Below are 23,274 nucleotides of genomic sequence, written 5' to 3' on the forward strand. Positions count from 1 at the left end.
GTGGTGCATCGATGCAGACAGCTGGTTCTGGGAGTTCCGGGCGCACAATGGTGGACTCACGCACGCTCCCCTCGGCGCCCAGTGGCGCACAGATCCTCATGTGGGAGACAAAGGGGGGAAAGACAGATGAGCGAGGGGTAAGGTCACAAGGGTACACATCAATCAAGGCAATGCAAGGTGAAGTGCGTACGGAGAGCGAAGTGAGAAAGCTCGTCCCTACCGTACGTCACCCCCCCCCCCCCTGTCACCTACTCTACCCTTGCCCTTACCCCATATTTACAAAAATCTACACATTTACAAATTCGTCGCTAATGTCACGTCTTCCCCATATTTCCCCTATACCAAATTCGTCTCCACAATCCCTCTAACCAAAATTTGCCATCACCAATTCATCATCAATCCTCATAAGGAGGGAGAGATGGAACATCAAGCACAATGTCACACCCACGTCATGATGTGTCTCACAATCCAAAACATTTGCATCATAAAAATAACAAAAACCACCTGGCATGGTGTGGAGGTACGTCATCTCAGGTGAGTGGATGCAGATGGTGCAAGGAGACTTCAATCCTAACTATCCTCTAAATGACTTTAACACACTTTACACTACCCGGGGTCTTTCCCTGCCAAACCATTGGCAATCTTACTCTATGTGGTTTTAAAAACCAAATTCCCATTGACCAAACTGTGGTGTTTCTCAATTTGGGGTCTCACTCCCCCGATTCATCTCCCGGTGCCCTTGCACAATTTCTGGGCTGGGGCGTGTAGCTCTCCCAGCAGGCCTACCCACCTGCACACCTCCACCACTGTAGTTGCCTCCGAGCTTACCTGCTCCTTACCTAACCTATCTAACTGGGGAAGGCCCCTCCTGGCTCTGTCACCCCTCGGTGCCCTCTGGCACTGGGCTACCCGGGTCCATCCTCCGGATCCTCGGGCCCCATCCACAACAACTCTACCGGCTCCCAGAGCCCACCTGCGGCCTCACCTGGCCGACATCCTCACAGTGGTGGAGTGCCCAAACCAACTACACACACTAACAGGCTACACGCCCAGCCATTTCCACAACACTAATGCACCCATCCAAATACCATTCTTTCACCCACACCACAGATGCCAATATCCAACCACAATTTACCTGTACCCTCTACCTAACACTTACACTACCCGCCCCGGGTATTCGTGATGGGGGTCCACTCTTCCTCCATTCACACCTTCGCACCATCCACTCCACTCCACAATTTCCACCATACTCACTCCAAGACCATCCATTCCAATACTCCATATATTCCATACCATTTATTCCATACAACCATTCTTCATTCACCTGTAGTTGCACACCTGTGCAATCTTACCTGGTGCCACCTGCACCCTCCGTCCTTCCTGGACCATTTGGTCAGCACAATACTCATCACCATCACTCACTCAAACACTGCTCCATACACCTGTTCAGTTGCACACCTGTGCAATCACACCTGTTCACCACACACACGGCATCATCTAATCTACCTGGTGCCCTGCTAACTTAGTGCTCCCCGTCTTCCCTTTAAACTAAGCACATACCACGTCATTATCATCCACACTAATCTACCTGCGTCCCCACTACAGGTATCATTGTCACTAACTAATCTTAACGTTACCTATTGTCATCTTCTAGGTCCCTATCATTATATCCTAACCCTCCCGGGCTAGTTTTCACTGCCATAAACCCCATAACTAGTGCTCCTTTGTTCCCGCTGTGAGAGAGGGCAGAGTTGCCATCCCCCCACATCGGGTATCTCCCAATACCAATTTGGCTCGTCCAAATTCAACAAATCAAAAATTTGCCAATCACTCTACCAATCATCACTGCCAATCCTTTGCCAATCATCAAATTTTGCCTTTTTCTAATTTCGGGTCCAAAACACTATCCTCATCATCACAGTCTACTCACTAGTGCCTCTCGGTGCGCCAATTCACTTCTACAGCCCGGCTTCGCACGGCCGAGCAATGAATGCGGGTTGCTTGATGCCGGCGGTTGGATACGTCCGGCATTCGGTGCAGGGAAGGACGCTTACCCGGGCCGAGATCCCACGCACCATCTCGGCACAGAGCCGTCCAATGGCCCGATCTCAACCTGCCGGAACGCCTCAGCAAAAAGGGGTCGCCATGACGACCCTTCCTATCGGGCTGCCCGCTCCGCCTAGTGGAGCACGGACGCGGCCGTTCAAAGCGAGGCCCAGCGTGGATCGTGTACGGCGGTTCTTTCGAAACCGCCGTGGTTCGGATCCCCGCTGGTCCTCGCGGCACGCGAAGCTGCCCGGCGCGCACCGAGGGCCCGATTCGGCTATACGTCGCTCTAACCACTAACCCGGTTACCGTCGATGCTCCACTTGCATGCTCACACCCCGCAGCCCGTTCCTTGCTCATACATCCAGCCGTCTCCATGCTCTTTGTCATTGCACCTTCCCTGACACACTCAGATACACTCATCCGCTTACAGATTTTGTCACACACCTGACCACCGCACACCTTTGCACACACTCGTCGTTCGCACACCTCTTCGCGCCCCTCCTCGGTCACCTCCTCTGTGACAACCACAGGTGTGTTCTCACTTGCACAGCCAATCACGTGCCTCACGACCAACTCAAGTGTGCATTGCCACACACGCTCTACCATTCCAGGTGTGCATCCTTCCATTCCAGGTGTACATCCTCTCTCACCTGCCACAACCAACTCACGCTCCGTGTCACTCTCACTACTCTCACCTCCACACTCGGTCGCGCACTCACCCTTACTTTTGACAGCGCACTCTTTCCTCATGCACCCGTCCGTTACACACCTTTCTCGCGCACACTCTCTCGTTACTTCCTCCGTAACACTCACTCACCACAGGCGTGCATGCTTCCGTTACATCCTCTGTAACACTCACCACAACGCGCTTCCATGTGCTCCCTCGCACACGCGCTACGACCAACTCACTCTCGACAGCACACTCACTCCTCGGCGCGCACTTTTTCCTCACACACCCCAGAGTCGGACATTCTCGCACACCTCCTCCTTCGCACACCGTACCTGTCGCACACTTCACCAACGGCCTCTCACGAACACCCGGATCCAAATCAACCCCCAAGCCGACTGAAGCTCCCCTCACATCATATACATTTCCTCGTATATCGCCACTCACCTTGGCACCTCGTCTCCGCACCTCCTTCGCCACCTGCAAACTCTTTATTTGGTTAGCGAGCACATCATCACGATTCGAGCACAGACCTTGTACCAATTCCATTACCTCCTCCTTTATTTTTCTCTTAGTTTCCCTCCGTCTCTTCTTAGTTTCACTCACCCCCTCTTCCACCTCCTTTAACTTTTGCTTCACCTCTTTTATTTCCCGGTGCGTCTCCTCTATCTCGTCCTCTAAGGCTACCTTGACCGTTTCTATGTGCGCCCTCACCTCCCGGTCCTTCGTCTCCATTACTTGTCACCTCGTCCAACCTCGTTGTCAGTCCCTCACGTACCATCTGACATTGCCTCTTCGTCGCTATCAAGTCGTCTCTTAGTTCTTTTTGTGTCGCTTTTAACCCTCCTAGTACCGCAGTGTTCTTTTGTACCTGCTCCGCTAACTCCGTCTGTCCCACCGTCAGCTGTTCCACCTCCTGCGTCAGGCCCTCTATTCCCCCCTGTAACCTAGCCGTATTATTCCTCACCTCTTTCTCCATATGCTTTTCACCTCGCTTTACCTCCTCGCGTACCCCCGAGACCTCCTCGCTTACACCTCGTCGTATCTCCTCCTTCATCTCCTTAGTAGATGCCACCCTCATCTGTCCCAATTCATCCTTCTGAGCATCCAATTTACTTTCTAACCCGATTTTCACCTCCTCTATCTGGTTCCCCATCCGTTTGATTTTCCCGGGCGGATTGCTCCCCTACTTCCCGCAATTTGCCTTCCATCCTATCTTCTAGCCCCCTTAACCCATTTTTCACCCCCTCTATCTGATTCTCCTGGGCAGCCATTCTATTTTCCACCCCTGTTAACCCATGTTTCACCCCTTCTATCCCATTGTCTAACCCCTCAAATTTCTTGTCTAACCCCTTAATTTGGGCATTGGTACCCCTTACTTCGTCCCCCATTACCCCCATTTGGCCCTCTAATTGCTCACTATCAGCCCTCGCTTCGTCCCTTGTTCGCTCACTATCAGCCCTCGCTTCGTCCCTCATTGCTCCAATTTGGTTTCCCAATTGCTCACTATTCTTGGCCATAAGGGCCTCCATTTTGCTCCCCATACTAATCTGTACCGCTGCCTGCAGCTGCGCAATGAGGGCCTGCATGTCAATCCCTCCCACTTGTGCGGCGGGCGCGGCCACCGTAGCCATGTGCGAGGCACCATTTTGCGCACCCGTAACCTCGTGCGCGAGAGCGCCATCTTGCGCGCCTGAAACCTCCTCAACCACCTCATTGTTCTCCTCCCTCTGATCCTGGGTTACTCCTAACCCCTCTTCTAGTTCCCCCACCGGCATCCGATTGCCTTGACTAGCCATGGCGCGATTTCAAAATTCGGGTTTTTTTTTTAAACAAAACAAATTTCGGCAGCTCGTAATTTTGAGCGCGTTAAGTGCGCTTCGGGTCCGACCCCGCTCCCGACACCAATTGTTACTGCCAATAACACAATTGGTGTTCCAAAATTTGGGCTAAATAAATTTAGTCCCAGGTTCGAATCCGACACTCCTGACACCAATTGTTACGGACCGCGGATAAGATGTTGGTTTGCCGAGCGGATGGCACCACGGCCGAACAGTTACCCCGACTAACCCGATTCCTGAACGTTGGCCGGATCGCGCCACAGATATTCAATGGGGAAAAGACTAAAGCAAAGGATGTGAAGAAGAAGGAAGACAAAGGGTAAGGAATACCAATATAATTTATTACTATGTACAGGAATGAAAGAAACCAAGGAAGAAGGAAAGATAAGAAAATAATTTACAGAAGAATTCAGAGACACAGTGCAATGCTAGCTTACCTACAGTCTTAATTAACCCAGGGACAAGACACACAGAAGAAACTCACGTACACAAAAGGATGGAAAGGCAGGAGGTGGATGGCTGGAGGGAGAGGAAGGTCCAACGGATACTGCAGCACGATCGGCGCGTTTAGCAGCCGCCGTTCCTTCGCGGCCCTGCTCAAAACTGCCGTCCAGGCCCCAAGCTGCTGTTGTTGCTGCTGTGGCTGCTGCTGCTGCGGCTGTGTGGACGTCGCGTGCTCTTTTCAGGACTCATCTCTCTCGTCTTGTCAAAGCTCATCTGCTTCTGTAAAAGCTCATCTGGTCCAACCACTTCTGTAAAAGCTCATCTGGTCCAACCACTTCTGTAAAAGCTCATCTGGTCCAACCACTCAACTCAACAACTCAACTCCTTGCTTCTTGAGCGCACGCTTTTATAGCGCCTCAGGCAATCAAGCCGCCGGCCTTCAGGACACGCCCATCGGTCAGCTCGCCTCGGCCCTGATTGGTCGGCACGGCCCTCTGGCTCCGCCCTTGATGACGATGAGCGGGCACGCCCTTCTTCCCCGAGCTGAGCACATGCTTAATGGCGGCTTTGGGGCGAAATCAGCAACCCACCGCTGTAACAAACCTGGCAAACTGCCCAGTGCGGTTGGCAATGGAGACTTGGAGGGGATGTAGCTGGAAATGGAGATTTTGGGAATGGGAATGAAAGGGAATCTATCTTGTTTCACTTGGTGCAATGGAGTGTCATCTTAATGGAAGACAAGGCCTTACCCTAATACACATAATAAAGATATAACTATCAACAAGGGGGAAATCTATGATTGGCTGACGTGATTGTTTATGACCTAATTATGGGACGCCCTTTGACCTTTATACATAACTGGAGTAAAGAGGGTCCAGAATAAAGCAGTAATAATAAAAAACACAATAAAAAAACACAATCCTCATATCCACAACAATATGTTCCCAAACCACCAATGAACTATGTACGGTATATACTGAATAAAACTTACCATACTGGTGTTTCCTGAAAGGTGGAGGTAAGCTCTGTCTGCTAGCAACATCTGCAGACACAAAATAAAAACCCACCACCAAAATGCAAAACATTACCTACCTTAAAATATACCCTTCATTGGGATAGGTGAAGCAGCATTAGGATAGAGGAAGCAGCATTGGGATAGAGGAAGCAGCATTGGGATATGGGTAGCAGCATTAGGATAGAGGAAGCAGCATTGGGATAGAGGAAGCAGCATTGGGATAGAGGAAGCAGCATTGGGATATGGGTAGCAGCATTGGGATATGGGTAGCAGCATTGGGATATGGGTAGCAGCATTGGGATAAGGGTAGCAGCATTGGGATATGGGTAGCAGCATTGGGATATGGGTAGCAGCATTGGGATATGGGTAGCAGCATTGGGATATGGGTAGCAGCATTGGGATAAGGGTAGCAGCATTGGGATAAGGGTGGCAGCATTGTGATAAGGGTGGCAGCATTGGGATAGAGGAAGCAGCATTGGGATAGAGGAAGCAGCATTGGGATAGAGGAAGCAGCATTGGGATAGAGGAAGCAGCATTGGGATAGAGGAAGCAGCATTGGGATAGAGGAAGCAGCATTGGGATAGAGGAAGCAGCATTGGGATAGAGGAAGCAGCATTGGGCTGGAGGAAGCAGCATTGGGATAGGGGTAGCAGCATTGGGATGGGGGTAGCAGCATTGGGATGGGGGTAGCAGCATTGGGATTGGTGAAGCAGCATTGGGATTGGTGAAGCAGCATTGGGATTGGTGAAGCAGCATTGGGATTGGGGAAGCAGCATTGGGATTGGGGAAGCAGCATTGGGATTGGGGAAGCAGCATTGGGATTGGGGAAGCAGCATTGCGATAGAAGCAGCATTGGGATAGCAGAAGCAGCATTGGGATAGAAGAAGCAGCATTGGGATAGAGGAAGCATCATTGGGATAGAGGAAGCAGCATTGGGATAGAGGAAGCAGCATTGGGATTGGGGAAGCAGCATTGGGATAAGGGTAGCAGCATTGGGATAAGGGTAGCAGCATTGGGATAAGGGTAGCAGCATTGGGATAAGGGTAGCAGCATTGGCATAGAGAAAGCAGCATTGGGATAGGGGAAGCAGTATTGGCATAGAGGAAGCAGCATTGGGATTGGGGAAGCAGCACTGGGATGGCGGAAGCAGCATTGGGATAGAAAAAGCAGCATTGGGATAGAAGAAGCAGCATTGGGATAGAAGAAGCAGCATTGGGATAGAAGAAGCAGCATTGGGATAGAAGAAGCAGCATTGGGATAGAAGAAGCAGCATTGGGATAGAAGAAGCAGCATTGGGATAGGGGAAGCAGCAATGGGATAGGAGAAGCAGCATTGGGATAGGAGAAGCAGTATTGGGATAGAGGAAGCAGCATTGGGATTGGGGAAGCAGCATTGGGATTGGGGAAGCAGCATTGGGATAGAAGAAGCAGCATTGAGATAGAGGAAGCAGCATTGGGATAGAGGAAGCAGCATTTGGATAGAGGAAGCAGCATTGGGATAGAGGAAGCAGCAATGGGATAGAGGAAGCAGCAATGGGATCGGAGAAGCAGCAATGGGATCGGAGAAGCAGCAATGGGATCGGAGAAGCAGCATTGGGATAGAGGAAGCAGCATTGGGATAGAGGAAGCAGCATTGGGATAGGAGAAGCAGTATTGGGATGGAGGAAGCAGCATTTGGATATAAGAAGCAGCCCTGGGATGGAGCAAGCAGCATTGGGATAGAAGAAGCAGCATTGGAATTGGGGAAGCAGCATTGGAATTGGGGAAGCAGCATTGGGATAGAAGAAGAAGCATTGGGATAGAAGAAGCAGCATTGGGATAGAAGAAGCAGCATTGGGATAGAAGAAGCAGCATTGGGATAGAAGAAGCAGCATTGGGATAGAAGAAGCAGCATTGGGATAGAAGAAGCAGCATTGGGATAGAAGAAGCAGCATTGGGATAGAAGAAGCAGCATTGGGATAGAAGAAGCAGCATTGGGATAGAAGAAGCAGCATTGGGATAGAAGAAGCAGCATTGGGATAGAGGAAGCAGCATTGGGATAGAGGAAGCAGCATTGGGATAGGAGAAGCAGTATTGGGATGGAGGAAGCAGCATTTGGATATAAGAAGCAGCCCTGGGATGGAGCAAGCAGCATTGGGATAGAAGAAGCAGCATTGGAATTGGGGAAGCAGCATTGGAATTGGGGAAGCAGCATTGGGATAGAAGAAGAAGCATTGGGATAGAAGAAGCAGCATTGGGATAGAAGAAGCAGCATTGGGATAGAAGAAGCAGCATTGGGATAGAAGAAGCAGCATTGGGATAGAAGAAGCAGCATTGGGATAGAAGAAGCAGCATTGGGATAGAAGAAGCAGCATTGGGATAGAAGAAGCAGCATTGGGATAGAAGAAGCAGCATTGGGATAGAAGAAGCAGCATTGGGATAGAAGCAGCATTGGGATAGAAGAAGCAGCATTGGGATAGAGGAAGCAGCATTGGGATAGAGGAAGCAGCATTGGGATAGAGGAAGCAGCATTGGGATAGGTCGATAGGGATAGTCCATTCTCATGATTACCACCTCTACTGAAGATGGACATAGGTTATGTTTTCACCCCTGTTTGTTTGTCTGTGAGCAGGATATCTCAAAAGGTTATGGACAAATTCAGTCGAAACTTGGTAGATATGTTGGATGTGTGACAAGGACGAATTGATTCGATTTTGGTGAAGATCCGGATCCTAGTATTCAAATATTTTAGTAAACGAAACGAAACAATTTAAACAAGGAGCTGATACTCTTGGTCCCATGCCCTTTGGGTGTCATGAGTAATCGGCTACATGTGAAATGTCAAAGCTAAATCTTAAACGTTTTTATAATATCAAGTACACAGGCCAAGTTACTGAGATGGTTGCCATTGCAACATAATTCAGCCAATTGGAGCCGTGATCTAATCCACTTGAGATATTGTCATGAAGAATAGATATCTGCCATACGAGAGTGAAATGTTCAACGGTTTTTTAAATATCAAGTACATAAAAGTACATGGACAGATGATCGGTCGGTCGGAGCTCATTTTAATATCCCCGTCTTCGATATTGTCGGAGAGGTGGCGACAACTAGAACGGCACTCGGTAGGAGCATACCTCCGCCAGGCTGAACAGTTTACGTTTTATACCTCACTGATCGGCCGGAATATCCGGGCCTGAACTAAAATCTCATCGGCTTCTTCTTCTCACCGACCCGACTCATCCACCTATTTTGTCATAACCCATCCACAACTTTTTGAAATGTCCTGCTACACATAAATTTGGCCCCACCTCACAATGGTGAAGAATTACTTTAAAATGATTGTATCCAGATCCGGATCTTCAAAAAATCTTCACCAAAACCAAATCAATTCCTCCTTGTCAGACAACCAACCTGCCCACCAAGGTTCGTCCAAATCCATCAATAACTTTTTGAGATATTCGACGATGTATCGTTTTAGGTCCGATCTCCCAATGGTGAAGAATCACTTAAAAAGTTAAATAATTCTCATATCCGAATCCATATTCAGATCTTCACCAAAATCGAATATATTTGTCCTTGTCAGACACCCAACCTGCCCACCAAGTTTCGTCCGAATCCATCTATAACATTTTGAGATATCCTTCTCACAGACAGACAAACAGGGATGAAAACACAACGTTCGTCCACCTTAGGTGGCGGAGGTAAAAAGTAACTGAGACATTTTGCATTTTCTCGCCCCATCAAAGCACAAAAAACCTACAGCCAGGTCCAATGATGCACCTGCAGTTTTAAGGTGACCATTTGATCAACTTCCTAAAAAAGTCTCTCAAAAAGAATGACATCCTTCCAAGATGCAAAAAGAAGGACATACTTCCAAGATGCAATAAGGACATCCTTCCAAGATGCAAAAAGAAGGACATCCTTCCAAGATGCAAAAAGAAGGACATCCTTCCAAGATGCAAAAAGGAGGACATCCTTCCAAGATGCAAAAAGAAGGACATCCTTCCAAGATGCAAAAAGAAGGACATCCTTCCAAGATGCAATAAGGACATCCTTCCAAGATGCAAAAAGAAGGACATCCTTCCAAGATGCAATAAGAAGGACATCCTTCCAAGATGCAATAAGGACATCCTTCCAAGATGCAATAAGAAGGACATCCTTCCAAGATGCAGTAAGAAGGACATCCTTCCAAGATGCAATAAGGACATCCTTCCAAGATGCAATAAGAAGGACATCCATCCAACGTGCAATAAGGACATCCTTCCAAGATGCAATAAGAAGGACATCCTTCCAAGATGCAATAAGGACATCCTTCCAAGATGCAATAAGAAGGACATCCATCCAAGATGCAATAAGAAGGACATCCATCCAAGATGCAATAAGGACATCCTTCCAAGATGCAATAAGAAGGACAACCTTCCAAGATGCAATAAGAAGGACATCCATCCAAGATGCAATAAGGACATCCATCCAAGATGCAATAAGGACATCCATCCAAGATGCAATAAGGACATCCTTCCAAGATGCAATAAGAAGGACATCCTTCCAAGATGCAATAAGGACATCCTTCCAAGATGCAATAAGAAGGACATCCATCCAAGATGCAATAAGAAGGACATCCTTCCAAGATGCAATAAGAAGGACATCCATCCAAGATGCAATAAGAAGGACATCCTTCCAAGATGCAATAAGGACATCCTTCCAAGATGCAATAAGGACATCATTCCAAGACGCAATCAGAAGGACATCCTTCCAAGATGCAATAAGAAGGACATCCTTCCATGATGCAATAATGACATCCTTCCAAGATGCAATAAGAAGGACAACCTTCCAAGATGCAATAAGGACATCCTTCCAAGATGCAATAAGGACATCCTTCCATGATGCAATAAGGACATCCTTCCAAGATGCAATAAGAAGGACATCCTTCCAAGATGCAATAAGAAGGACATCCTTCCAAGATGCAATAAGGGCATCCTTCCAAGATGCAATAAGGACATCCTTCCAAGATGCAATAAGGACATCCTTCCATGATGCAATAAGGACATCCTTCCAAGATGCAATAAGAAGGACATCCTTCCAAGATGCAATAAGGACATCCTTCCAAGATGCAATAAGAAGGACATCCATCCAAGATGCAATAAGAAGGACATCCATCCAAGATGCAATAAGAAGGACATCCTTCCAAGATGCAATAAGGACATCCATCCAAGATGCAATAAGAAGGACATCCTTCCAAGATGCAATAAGAAGGACATCCTTCCAAGATGCAATAAGGACATCCTTCCAAGACGCAATCAGGACATCCTTCCAAGATGCAATAAGAAGGACATCCTTCCAAGATGCAATAAGGGCATCCTTCCAAGATGCAATAATGACATCCTTCCAAGATGCAATAAGAAGGACAACCTTCCAAGATGCAATAAGGACATCCTTCCAAGATGCAATAAGGACATCCTTCCATGATGCAATAAGGACATCCTTCCAAGATGCAATAAGAAGGACATCCTTCCAAGATGCAATAAGAAGGACATCCTTCCAAGATGCAATAAGGGCATCCTTCCAAGATGCAATAAGGACATCCTTCCAAGATGCAATAAGGACATCCTTCCAAGATGCAATAAGGACATCCTTCCAAGATGCAATGCTGTTCACATCTACGATGCTGCTAGAGATGGTGCGTCATGCCCACCTTCCCGCAGGAAGGTGATGAACGTTTTCACTTTCTGGCTCAGGTTGACTCGGTGGTAGACAACTGGTCTGAAGTTTCGATACTCAAACGATCGTACAAAGCGTACAGTGAGGGTCACTCCATCCGCAGCCATAACAAACTGAAGGGTTCACACAAAGAAACAACCATTCCAGATTCAACATCCCATTTATAAGTAGTATGAACAAATTGTCATTTTATACAAACATTCAAAACGAATATATCAAAAAGGTGCATTCCAAGATAACAATATGACATCATGAAGATGGTAACATTTTATCAGTCATGTCCACATTTAAAATAAACAAATTTTTATGGTGATTCCCATGGACAAAATGGCCAAGGTTGTTCGTGGAAATCACTGCAAGAAACATGTTGATGAATGTTCATATAAAAGAGTCAACCAACAGCATGAAACAAATCACATGATGTTCTTGTTAACTCCTTTAACATTTCAAACTACAACCTTCACTTACGATTCCGCTTCAAAGGAGGAGTCTGTGTATCTACTCCAACATCAACACACCTGCTGTACACCTTGTGGACCTGGAATCTCTAAACTTTGATGTCACCTGGCTTAAGTCTCCCGACCATAACTATTTTTCTCTTTTTCACTTCCTGCTCTCCCAACTCTACAAACTTTACAGCTTTCTTTGACTATCTTAATTCCTGCCATGAGGCCAAGACATCCGAGTTGGCCATGATATGTCCCTTCCACAGGGAGTGGTTGAGGTCTTCCCACATGGATTTTGGGAGAGTTTAAGTTCTTACATTTTCCATTCTCAATGATTTGGAACAAATTATCACCCACCCATCCATATCCCAGATCGTCATGTGACCACTCTTCCAATGCTGTGGATTTGTTCTTCACCTCTAATCCGTTGAGTTACACCCACACAATTTCACATCCAATTGGTTCTTATAACCACAATCTTGTGAACATCACTTTAATTACCACTACTCCTTCTCCTCCAAGTCCTCCGACTAAACACCGGTATTGCCATTCCAATAGCGCGCTGACTCGACTGGTTTAGAAACTTGTTTTCTGGTTTCCCTGGAAAGACGACTGCCTCTCCTCGGTGATGCCTCCATCTCTGCTGAACGTATATCTGAGGTTATTGTTGCAGGAATGGAGGATTATATCCCCTTCTCTTTCAACTTTACCTCTCCTACCAACTCTTGGTTCAATAATTCCTGCTCTGCAGCCATTCGTGCACGAGATGCGGCATGTCGGACAAGGAAAAACTCTTCTTCCTCCGACTCACATTCAGCCTTCATATCTGCCAGAAATCATTGCGAACATGTTATTCGCGAGGAGAAGCATTCCTTTATCCAAAATAAATGTGACAACCTCTCATCTTCTTCCACTAATAGATCTCTCTGGTCATTAAGCAAAAGAATCTCCAACAACTTGTGTCGCTCTACCTTTGCTTCCCTTTTCCATTCCGATGATACTATCGTTGCCTCTCCGACTGATAAAGCAACTCTTTTCGGTTCTCTCTTCTCCTCTAGTTCCACAATGGATGACTCCAACATTCCATCTCCTTCTGATTCACCCCTTACCAATCCTATGCCCCTCCCGATAATCTCGTTCCATGCAGTCAAAAAAGTACTCCTCTCTCTGGACACAAGCAAGACATATGGACAAGATGGCATTCCTCCTCGTGTCTTGAAGGAGTTTGGTTCAGCACTTGCTCCCGTGCTTCCTCTTTCGTTTAGCTTTTGTTTAAAAACCCAAACTTTTCCTCTTTCCTGGAAACTTGTACAGCCTATTTTAAAGAAGGGTGATCGTTCAAACCCTTCCAACTACCGTCCTATTGCTCTGACTTCTACTATTTCCAAAGTCTTTGATGTCTTCTCAATTCCCATTTCCTCAAACATCTTGAATCCCACAGTCTTCTATCTGACCATCAATATGGTTTCCGCAAGGTAAAATCTACCGGTGATATCCTTTCTTACATTACAAATGTCTGGGCCTCTTTTCTGAGAGACTTTGGGGAATCCTTTGTTGTAGGCCTTGATATCTCAAAAGCCTTTGACAGAGTTTGGCATCGGGTTCTGATATCCAAGCTTCCCTCTTTCGGCTTTCCTCCTTCACTCTGGTCTCTCATATCGAGTTTTCCCTCCGACCACTCTATCTCTGTAATTGTCCATGGCTCAATATCTCCCTCCTTTCCTATCAACAGTGGTGTTCCTCAGGATTCTGTCTCCACCATTCTTCCTTCTTTTTATCAATGACCTTCATTCTTCTACAAATAACCAAATGCACTCGTATGCTGATGACTCGACATTGCATTCCTCCATGTTTTTCCCATCTTCCCCATCTTCCCTCACTCGATCTACATCTCGTTTGATCACAGCCACCTCTTTAAATTCGGATTAAAGATTTCCCAGTAGGGCAAAGGTAATACAGAAGTCCTCATGGACTTCTGAGATTATTGAAATGTCCTTCTTTTCTTAAGTAATTGAGTTATCACTTGTATCCTGTTCTATCCTGTTCTTACTCTTCTAATTGCAAGAAAGCAAGTGTTGCTTTGCAATACAAATCGTGATGCACAGCAGTATTATAATCTTTGGAAAATGTAATGCTAATAAAATGAAAAGCATATTGTCATGTTCACCGGGGGATTAAGATCCTCCAAAGTGACGAGTGGCCGATCGGGCTTTAACTCCGAGGCATTCACTCAAACAATGGCGGCTCTTCTTTACACGCATGGGAATGGAGGGTGACGAAGCTTACCTGCACGGTTTCCACTGGAGCGTCCTCGAACCACGAATGATTAAACAAGACAGGCACAGAATTAAAATGCAACAATAAAAGGGTGAAATAAAAATAATGCTGGAAACAAAAGGAATGCACGGTAAAACCAAAATCCTAAATGGAACGCCCCCATACGGACCCATATACAACACAAGGGCAAAAATAAGTATAAGAAGAAGAACCACCTTTAGAGGCCATTTTTCCCTGCAGAGCAGGGGTTGGCCTTTTTTGGGCACCGTGGTCCCCTTTTTTGAGGCAATGTTTTATGGCCGGATGCTCTTCCTGCCGTCAACCGTGTTAGTCGCCTCTTGTGACACACAGGGAATTACCAGTGAACTGATACTCAATTTGCCGACCTCGGAAGGATGACAGGCTGAGTCAACCACCCTGGCGTTAATTCAGCAATCGAAGGGGATTCAAACCCAGGATCCTAGGATCCCAAACCAGCACCGTAACCACTAAGCCAACACCAGGCTTTGTGGTTAGCCCACACCAGGCTAACCACAAGGGGAAAAATAACTGAAAGTAATAAATGTGTGTACTCAGCTCTGGTCCCCTTGACCGTCCGGGATCGTCACAGGTCCCGCGTCGCAGCGCGGGAAAACACGCTTTGGTGCGCAGTTCGTTCACTCCAGCAACCGAGCGTGAAGCTAGCAGGACGAGCTCTTCCTCGTCGTCTCCTCCACACAGCACCAACGGTCTCTCAGGTGCACCCAGCCGCCACGCAGTCAGCACCAACGAACCAGGGAAAGACAATGCGTCCGCTCGCACCAATCGCCCGGACCAAAAGAAAGAGAACACAAGCCGCGACCGTCTACAGTAAACTCAGCACACAGTGAGGATAAAACCATGACCACTCGCTTTCAAACCCCGAACCAAGAGAACAGAATGCATCTGCGTCTGCTCGTCACTAAAGCCAGGACCCAAGAGAAAAAAAATGCTGGGACACCGTTCTTTTGTTCCCCGGGCTCTTACATCATCCGATGATGTACGCGCGTGCTCCAATCCAATAGTCCATCTCATTGCTCCATGGCCATCCTGACCAATCGCCACCCCTTGGGACGGGGCCTCACGGACCTGCCTGCTTGATGTTGTGATGTGGCGGCTGGCAGTGCCAGCGCTAGTTGAATGTCCTGGTTCCGGTTACTTTTATTTGGTGTATATTTTAGATGTGGAGTGTGTGGCGGGTGTGGTGTGTGTCATAAGGAACAAAGGAGAAATCACAGAGGCAATTTACATACAGGGGATTTACCCTTAACCCCTACCTGATTAACATAACCCCACCCCTCGCCATGGGGACAAATATACGACCTTACACGACATCCGGTGCAACGGATACCTACTTAGGAACATGGAGGTTTCTTCTTCTTCACAACAGTCGGAGCACACTACCTATACAATCCTACCTGGCCCTAAGGTAATCCATTGCCTACCCCCCATAAACGTAACAATATTCTTATTGATAACTCCTTAAGTAATCTGCATTATGAATTATAGAAATGATGTGATGTGCTTAGATATCCTTAAAATAAATAAAAGGCTACATTGATAAATCTGTGCAACATGTTAAAGCCTGAAAATGTACCTTCCAGACAAATGGAATGTCTCAATACTTGGTCTGAAATGCTTATCTTTATGGCTTATGCTGGGATAGAAACCAGATGGCTTTTTACGCCTGCCAATCTGAATCCATGACCTCTTGATCGAACCCTCATCGTTCAAGCCGGCATTCCAAAGCCCAGAAGAATTTCGTCGTCTCAACAAAACACTATAAAAGACAAGATTCAGACTAAATCGACAGACCTGCTCGATATGTCGTTTGGAGTCTTGTTTGAGTATGCCGGAGTAGTTCTGTTTAACTGTGTTGTAACCTTTTTTATATTCCAGTGAGGTTTCTCCTTTGAATTATATCATGACATTGTTCTTGAGGTGTGGACATTCTATTTAGTGTACATTCTTAAACGACAGTAAGGTTAATTTCAATGCTTCAAAAACTCAATTTCTTCCCAACTTATCAACGTAATCCGACTTATCCACTCTCCCAATCTGACTTCAAAGCTCGACGTGATCGAATGACGTGGCAATGTTGGCTCTCTTTCTCTTTTCTACAGAAATTACTTTTGTTTCTGCTCCAAATAACTTGCTGCTCGAGTACCTCCGCCATTAGCAAAACCACGGAATACGCGACAATCCACTACATGTCATGATTATTGTGTGGCCATCGGCAACTCAAGGGTGGGTCGTTATGATGTTTGTTTCTTCACCTCCACTGCCAAACTATGGCTTCCAAACTTCCAAACACTGCAAAACTGCCTTCTCATGTTTTTCCAAACACAACCCTCCTCCCCTTTTCAAAAAGAAGATTTTTACTTCCTCAAAAACTTAGACTATTCGCTCTTTCTTCACTTTTCTATCAATGCAGCTCTCTTATTTAAAGCCGGGCCTTGATGAGGACTATATAGTCAGTGAATGGAGCCTTCAACATAAAAACAAGAAAGAGCAATCAGAGATTGCAGACCATCGCCAGGATGTTTTCAGTGGTTTTGAAAGCTTTTGTGTTAAAACAAATATGGCGGCAGAACCACGTGACCGATAACGTCATCTTTTTTTTCCTCCACCAATTTATCCCTAGATGACTTTCAATAAATTTAATCTTGAACAGATGAAGTTTTGTACTTGTTGAATTATGATGTCATAATGGAGGCACCCATTACATCATCATTAACATATTGTTACGGACCGCGGATTAGATGTTATTTTGACCGAGCGGTGGTGTAACCGCGGCCGAACAGTTATTCCCCGACTAAAACCCGATTCAACCCAAACGTTGGCCGTATCGCGCCGCAGCTATTCAATCTGGAAAACTCTAAAGCGACCGAATACAAAGAGGAAGAAGACGTACATAAGAGTAACGGGATTTATTACTATTTACACACATAAGCAAAAAGAGCAGTCACGTTTATTTACAGGGGACATGAGACGCAGGTGACACAGTGAAAATTATTAACTTATCTAACAGGCTTACTTACTACCCAGGACAGAACAAACAAAGACACTGACTCACGCGGGGAATTGCAGAGTGGATTGCTTGAAGGAGGTGTGTGGCTGGAGGGGGAGGACGGCACGGAGCTGGCTGGAGCTTGATCCCGCACGGGACGTCGGGCTGGACCTCGACGGCCGCTGATGCCACCGAGCCTGTCATGTGCGCGGAGTCACGGGTCGGAGCTGCTTGTCTCAGTAAAAGCACATCTGCTCTGACGACCCAGCTCTTTCTTTGGACTCAGTAAAAGCGCAACTCTCTGACGACCCAGCTCTTTCTTTGGACTCAGTAAAGCGCAACTCTCTGACGACCCAGCTCTTTCCTTGTACTCGTCTCCGTCTTTGTCAAAAGCTCATCTCTTGTCTCCTCCCTTGGACTCAACTGCTGGACTTATCTCTCATCTCCTCCCTTCGACAAAACTCCTCGGGAACGCCCCGCCGGCGGGTTATATAGGCCCCGCCCCTCAACCTTTGCGAACCTCCCCGATCGCTCTTCCTCCGCCCTCTCTAGCCAAACCCCTTGTTCATGGTTGGTCGAGTGGGGCTGGCTCACTCCTCCCCTCTATGACGAGGTGGAGACACGCCTTTCTTCTCCGACCCTGCCTCGTGGTCAATGGCGGCAATTGGAGGGGATGTAATTGCCAATCGACGAAAGGGGGAATGGAGGTTTTTGGGAATGGGAATGAAGGGAATCTATTTCTTTTTCACTCGGTGCAATGGAGTATTATTCTAATGGAAGACAAGGCCTGACTCTAAAACACATAATAAGATATAAGCTACTGAACAAGGGTTTTATCGGGTCCTGCAATGTGGTGTTTATGGAATTAACTACCGAGACGCCCTTTTTATCTTTACACAACTCCGGAGGCAGGAGGGGCCATATCCAAACAATGTTCATCACCATTTCCAATACAATACAATAAAAAAATGCCATCCTCATATCCGCAACACTGCACCCTCCCCCTCTTAGGCACATACAACTTTTATTTAGTGTGACACGTAGGTGTAGTTCCCTCTACTTTTAACCTGACCCTGAGTGCGACAGTTTTAAAACATAGATAAATGTGTCCCGCTGCTCCATTGCACCCTGCCTAACAGACTTACGCCCACAGTTAACCGAATTGCGGAATGGTCTTCAAACTACACACTGACGGTGGGGAGCATTATTTACAGTTGACACTACTTTTATTTACAAAACTAACCCAGGACCTGTGATTGTTCTTTCTGGGGGGGGGGGGGGGGGGGGGAGACAGTCTGCTCTGCATCGACGCACCATGAAAGCACCTATAATGCACCAACACACCCTCAAGCACCAATCGGTGCAGTCACCACAGTTCATCAGTGTTCAATGAATAAAAATAAAATCAACAACCCCTAACCCTGCAGGTGATCTCTTGCTCTTCGGCTCCCTCTGCTGGCTATTATTATTTCTTCCAGTTGTTGTCATTTTCCTTTGCTTTCTTACTGGCGGCCTATTTGAACTGAAAAATGCACCCAATGTGTCCTTTTTATTTTATTTTATTTTATTGATGGCCCACAGGGCCGACTACGTGTGGTTCACCTGTGGGGCATCGGTGCCCTGTGGCCCAGGTCCGCGCCGCCAGCAAGATTTCGGGCCCTCATGGCCGGTTCCAGCAGAGGGGCCATGCCCCAACCCATGGGGTCCATAAGTGGTGCTCGGCCACAGACATGTGGTCCATAATGTGGTGCATCGATGCAGACAGCTGGTTCTGAGAGTTCCGGGCGCACAATGGCCGACTCACGCACGCTCCCCTCGGCGCCCAATGGCGCACAGGTCATGTGGGAGACAAAAGGGGGAAGACAAATGAGCGAGGGGTAAGGTCACAAGGGTACACATCAACAAGGCAATGCAAGGCGAAATGCGTATGGAGAGCGAAAGTGAGAAAAGCTCGTCCCTACCGTACGTCACCCCCCCTGTCACCTACACTACCCTTGCCCTTACCCCATATTTACAAAATCTACACATTTACAAATTCGTCGCTACTGTCACGTCTCCCCATATTTCCCTTACACCAAATTCGTCACCACAATCCCTCTACTTCAAAATTTGCCATCACCAATTCATCATCAATCCTCATAAGGAGGGAGAGATGGAACATCAAAGCACAATGTCACACCCACGTCATGATGCGTCTCACAATCCAAAACATTTGCATCATAAAAATAATAAAACAACCTGGCATGGTGTGGAGTACCTGTCACCTCAGGTGAGTGGATGCAGATGGTGCAAGGAGATTCTTCATCCTAACTATCCTCTAAATGACTTTTAAACACTCTTTACTCTACCCGGGGTCTCTCCCTGCCAATCCATTGGCCAACTTACACTATGGGTTCTAAAAACCAAATTCCCATTGACTAAACTGTGGTGCTGCTCAATTTGGGGTCTCACTCCCCCGATTCATCTCCCGGTGCCCTTGCACAATTTCTGGGCCGTGACGTGTAGCTCTCCCAGCAGGTCTACCCACCTGCACACCTCCACCACTGCAGTTGCCACCCGAGCTTACCTAGCTCCTCTCCCTAACCTAACTAACTGGGGAAGGCCCCTCCTGGCTCTGTCACCCCCTGGTGCCCTCTGGCACTGGGCTACCCGGGTCCGTCCTCCGGATCCTCGGGCCCCATCCACAACAACTCTACCGGCTCCCAGAGCCCACCTGCGGCCTCACCTGGCCTACATCCTCACAGTGGTGGAGTGCCCAAACCAACTACACACACTAACAGGCTACACGCCCAGCCATTTCCACAACACTAATGCACCCATCCAAACATCATTCTTCCACCCGCACCACAGATGCCAATATCCAACCACAATTTACCTATACCCTCTACCTAACACTTACACTACCCGCCCTGGGTATCCGTGATGGGGGTCCACTCTTCCCCCATTCACACCTCCGCACCATCCACTCCACTCCATAGTTTCCACCATACTCACTCCACTACCATCCATTCCAATACTCCATATACTCCACACTACCATTTATTCCACACTCCATGTATTTCCATACACCTGTTGGTGCACACCTGTGCACTCACACCTGGTGCCACCTGCACCCTCCTTCCTTCCTGGACCATTTGGTCAACACAACACACATCACTATCACTATCACCATCACTCAAACACTGCTCCATCTACCTGTTCAGTTGCACACCTGTGCAATCACACCTGTTCCTCACAATCACACCTGTTCACCATACACTTTTCACAATACACTTCCGAATACACCTCCAACACTCACACGGCATCATCTGAACTACCTGTTGCCCTGCTGACTTAGTGCTCCCCGTCTTCCCTTTAAACTAAGCACATACCACGTCATTATCATCCACACTAATCTACCTGCATCCCCACTACAGGTATCCTTGTCACTAACTAATCTTAATGTTACCTAATGTCATCTTCGCTAGATCCCTACACACGATATATCCTAACCCACCCGGGCTAGTTTTCACTGCCATCAACCCCATAAACTAGTGCTCCTTTGCCCCCCCGCTGTGAGGGACGGTGGATTGGCCATCCCATCACATGGGGCATCTCTTACTATAAATTTTGCTTACCAAATTCCAACCAATCAAAAATTTCCAATCACTCTACCAATCCTATTCACTTTTCTAAATTTCGTATCAAAACACTATCACTATCACCATCATCACAGTCCACTATATCCTAGCCATGGTGCATCATGACATCATTAAACTCGGCTTCGTAAAGCCGAGCAATGAATTCGGGTGGTTTGGTCGCCTGCCGGTTGAATCCGTCCGGCTTTCGGTTCAAGGGAGGTGGTTTGGTCGGGCCGAGATTCCACGCACCATCTCGGCGCGGCACCTTGCGGTCCCGGGCCCGATGGCTCAATCTCCCCCGGTCGGAACCCCGCCCCCACGAGGGGGCACCGTGCCGCTTCCTCCCACTCGCCCTTGAACCGGACCGGTGGCCTGGCTCGACAAGGCCCGGACTCGACCGTGCGGGGCGGGGCCAAGCCCGAATCGGCAACGACGCTTCGAAGAGAAACGACGCAGCTTTGAACCGCGCCGGGCCTCGCATCCAACAAAGGGCTCCTCGCACCGAGTGCTCGCATCGGCTATCCGTCGCTCTAACCGCTAACCCGGTTACCGTCGATGCTTCACCGGCATGCTCACACGCATACGCTACCCCTTTCACCCTCACAAAACCCGGCGTTCCAACGCCGTCCGTACATTCCACCAACGCTCTCCCTGTTACACACCACACCTCTCGTGCACACTCTTGCGCACACCTCGGTCCACACCTCTCCTCCGTTACGTCCTCCGTAACACTCACCATGGGCGTGCACTCTGGCATCCACCCACTAACGCGCTCACATGGGCTCTCCCACACTCGCGCTACCACCAACTCAGGTGTGCTTCCTCGCACACGTTCCACCACCACCTTACTCTCCGTGTCACACTCCGTACACCCCGACGTGCATTCTCGCTCGCACTCGGTTTCACACTCGCGCTCCGATGTGCCCTCTCGCACCTGCGCCATCACCAACTCACTCTCCGTGTCACACTCCGTACACCCCGACGTGCATTCTCGCTCGCACTCGGTTTCACACTCGCGCTCCGATGTGCCCTCTCGCACCTGCGCCATCACCAACTCACTCTCCGTGTCACACTCCGTACACCCCGACGTGCATTCTCGCTCGCACTCGGTTTCACACTCGCGCTCCGATGTGCCCTCTCGCACCTGCGCCATCACCAACTCACTCTCCGTGTCACACCCCGACGTGCATTCTCGCTCGCACTCGGTATCACACTCGCGCTTCGTAACACGCTCACCCCTTGACTCACACTTTTTTTCCACACGCGTGCCATTTCCACTCACACGGGACCCTTCACCAACGCCCGGATGCTTCCTCGATCCCAAGCGCGCGAAAATTCTTTTGTTGCCAAACATCCTCTTACAAAATCTCCCCGCACAATATACAGCACGACTCACCTGGGGGATCCTTTTCTCCACGCGCACTTGCAAACTTCCATTCGGGTTAAGCACAGCATCGTGATGTGAGCAGGGACTTTGCACATTTTCCATTTCTCCCTGCAATTCCCGGGCTACCTCCGTCATCTCTTCAATTTTAATTCCCAGCACTGCTTTGGCTTTGTTCACCTCGACGACCGTTGGCTTTAATAAAACACCCTCCTCTACCTCAGCGGTCACCGGCTTTTCCAAACCCCGGGTTGCGATTTCTACCCCTGTCATTGTACCCGTGCTTTTCTCCGCTTCGCTCAACCAGTGCTTCTCGACCCGCGTTACCTCGTCGTGCACCCCTGGGACCCTTTCGCCCAACTTGCAGTCTCTGTCCCTCTGCTCCCTTTCCTCCCTATCGGCCCTCATTCCGTTCGTTATTTCTTCAGTTCTTGATTTTAGTTCCTTAGTCATTTGAACACCCATGTTGATAATTTCCCTGTTGGATATGAGCCCCTGGGCATACATTTTGTTTTCTTCATCCCACTGGGTCAAAAATTTCAACAAATTTGCAAGAAATGGATCCCAGGCCGTTGGCACCGCGGGCTCGGCTGCCGCGCGCTCGTACGAGGCGCCTTTTTGCGCGCCTGATACCTCGTGCGCAAGAGCGCCATTTTGTGCACCTGATACCCCCTCAACCACACCTTCTTTACTCTCCTCCACAATTTTCCCCACTTCTTCCCTGGGGTCCTGGGTCGATTCTACCCCGTCTATCTCTCCCACCAGCATCCCGTCGCCTTGACCAGCCATGGCGCGATTTCAAAA

General features: G+C 48.1%; 1 protein-coding gene across 3 annotated transcripts in view; it reads right to left on the reverse strand.

Annotated features, from left to right (window-relative positions):
• The window catches only part of C7H2orf76 (chromosome 7 C2orf76 homolog), a 38,989-nt gene that overhangs the window by 11,977 nt on the left and 3,738 nt on the right, over nucleotides 1-23,274 (reverse strand). For 2 of the 3 annotated variants that reach the window (XM_078782616.1, XM_068123706.2), the window contains exons 2-3: nucleotides 11,690-11,828; nucleotides 5,993-6,043 (exon numbers count right to left, since the gene is read on the reverse strand). In XM_078782616.1, coding sequence (XP_078638742.1) covers nucleotides 5,993-6,043; nucleotides 11,690-11,822 — 184 coding nt within the window. In that variant the 5' untranslated portion in view covers nucleotides 11,823-11,828. Of the gene's footprint in view, nucleotides 1-5,992; nucleotides 6,044-11,689; nucleotides 11,829-19,068; nucleotides 19,968-23,274 lie in introns of those variants that run through there. The other variant, XM_068123705.2, reaches the window with a different exon arrangement.

This window comes from Myxine glutinosa, chromosome 7 (assembly GCF_964187855.1).
Source record: "Myxine glutinosa chromosome 7, kmMyxGlut1.1, whole genome shotgun sequence".
Lineage (NCBI taxonomy): Eukaryota > Metazoa > Chordata > Myxini > Myxiniformes > Myxinidae > Myxine > Myxine glutinosa.